Consider the following 2,701-nt stretch of genomic DNA (forward strand, 5'->3'; position numbering starts at 1 on the left):
TTAAAGTAAAGAATAATAATACTTAATTAATTAAGATTAAGATTACATTACAAAAGAATCTCTAAGTTAGTCTACTAAACTTTCTAATCATTACAAAAGCCTCAACAAAATTAATCTAATTATCAATTTTTCTTCAGAATTCCACTGTTATGTAGGCTGATTTTTGAATTATGGAAGAATCTAGATATGGCATCCGAAGCAGAGGTAGAAGAAAGCCAAAGCAGAGACGAGAAAAATGGCTTCAAATACAGAAACGATTTTGAAGAGGAAGCAATCAACGAACCAGTATCGCAATTTGTAAAGCCTTTTACTCTTCCATCTCAATCCAGAAGACAGATTTTTGAATCGCCACCGTAACGACGACTGCCGATGCGGCGGCGGCGGTGTCGGCTGAGTTAAGACATCGTGATGATCTCCGGCTACTTCAGAAGCAACAGTTCCGGCGACTGGCTTCTTACTTAGTCTGTTGAAGGAGAAGGAATAGCCAACAGCTTTCATTTTCATTTTTCTCTGTTGGAATGAAAAACAGAGTTTGTGCCTTTTTGTGGGTGAATGGGAGAAAACTGTATTGTTTGTATTTAAGAAGTGGGTAGGGGTATTTTAGGAAAGTGAAATTTTAATGGAAGTGGGAATAACTTTCTACAGTTCCGAGTGCGCGTGGGGTGCACGGATATGCCTTGCGGAATAAGTAGGAGAACCAGAGTGGAAGAAATTGAATTACTAATACAATTTTGGACCGTTATTTTATTTTTGCTTGGGTTCGATATATATATAAAAATTTGATATTTAATAAATTTATTTTTTTTTAATTTTTTTTTATATTTAATTAGAATTTAAAATATTTAGTTAGAAAAAAAATTAACTTCATCTATTACGCATCCTTCTAGATATAAATCTTGAATTATTTTAATTACTCATAGATTTAATGAAAAAATTAAAGATACGAAGACTATCCATTGTCTTAAAAATACGTTAATGCTTCCACGAATAAAATAAGATAGTCTTAAAAATAAGTTAATGCTTCCACGAATAAAATAATAATACACATAAGTCATAATGTGAATAATTTGCATACTTGATACTTGGTATTAGTTTTGTGTACTAATAATATTTTATTTGATATTAGTAATGCAAAAACTTTTAATATATATATTAGCATGATTAAAAATATAACTATCCTTAAAAACTTTACATATCTTTGTAGAGTGTATTTTTTTGTAATACATATATATATTTTAAAAAATTTATGCAATGCATATTATTTTTAACACATTAAATCGAACAATATATAAGACATAATCTATTAACAACTAATACAATTATAATTAATATATTTTATTTAAGATTATTCATACACACTCTACCGAATAAAGTCTGATTTGTTCCACATAAAAGTCATCAAGCCCACAACATCAAATTACACTCCGTATTTTACTCACCAACTCAATTTCTGTGCTTAATTATAATCAATGAGAATAAGAATTGTTCTCGTCTTTATATAAAAAATAAATAAATACCTTAGTTTTGTAAATGTTCTTGACAAATTTTATCGTAAGGTGTATAATCCGATAAATTAATCGTTAATTTTACCATAGTCGATTAGGTGAAAAAAAATCTGCAAAGATTGTTTTTTTCATACTCATACAAAAAATATGGTTATACATAATTTCCTATTGTTAAATTTATTAGCTACGTAAGCAAGTCCATGTAATTGAATTTATCTCGACTAATTCAAGAATTGTTGACAAATATTTCAGATAAATAGAAGTATCATTTAATTAATTAAAATTTAATGCGCATAATCAGATCAAGGTGAGATATATATGGCGATTATATCATGAATATTCATGCTTAGCACATTTGATTGACTCATTTAGTTAATTACTAGCTAATTATGATTCGAAGACTTGGTAATCTAATTAAAGAATAGCATATATAGACTTCTAAATGATTAATTAAGAAGGCTAATATCTTGCTTGCTCACTTCACAAGCTAGCCAGCAAGCCTTTTCTCCTGGTAATCAATATTTATACCAATCTTTAATTAGATTTTAAAAAGACAAGAAACATGTATTACTTCTTCTATTTTAAAATAAGTGTTATTTTATCAATAAAATTTTATTTAAAAATAATTATCATCTTAAAATTCGAAACAAAAAAAATATTTCTATGTTCCAACCACACTCTTATACTGCATCTTCTTAACAGTGTTCAAATTTCAAGAGACATTTATTAGATGAAGATGGTTTAATAAACTATTTATTGAATTTATTGATTCTAAATTTCTAATAAACGTGAATTCTTCTAAGGTAATACTTATTTTAAGGTAATACTTCTAAAGTAATCGTACATACACTTTAAAATTATTTAAGGACAATATAAATATCGAACATGAAATAAAAGCACACTCAAAAATGTTAACACTGGACACGTAGTGCACCTTTATTCTCAAGTGCTAGAAGGAGTCCAGTTAAGATTGAAGAATCTCAAGGCTGTGCAGAATAACATTTTTCTAGTGACCTAGCAAATCATTTGCAATATTCAGTTCAGATTTATCATTTATGTTTATAAAAACAAAAGTATATTTTCAAAGTTTTTTTTTAAAGATGATAAATGATATAAAGTTTAGGTTTTTGGAATATATTTTTATCTTTTAACCGACTTTAATTAGAATATTTCCATAGAAAATGGAAGGCTTTTAA

At 27.5% G+C, this 2,701-nt stretch overlaps 1 protein-coding gene across 1 annotated transcript; it reads right to left on the reverse strand.

Annotated features, from left to right (window-relative positions):
* On the reverse strand, positions 1 to 566 carry LOC107010624. The gene has a single exon (XM_015209901.2). It carries the CDS (start codon positions 502 to 504, stop codon positions 181 to 183), a length of 324 nt encoding a protein of 107 aa, XP_015065387.1. The 5' UTR covers positions 505 to 566; the 3' UTR covers positions 1 to 180.
* Between the last annotated feature and the right edge of the window lie 2,135 nt (positions 567 to 2,701).

The sequence above is a fragment of the Solanum pennellii genome, chromosome 2 (assembly GCF_001406875.1).
Source record: "Solanum pennellii chromosome 2, SPENNV200".
Taxonomy (NCBI): domain Eukaryota; kingdom Viridiplantae; phylum Streptophyta; class Magnoliopsida; order Solanales; family Solanaceae; genus Solanum; species Solanum pennellii.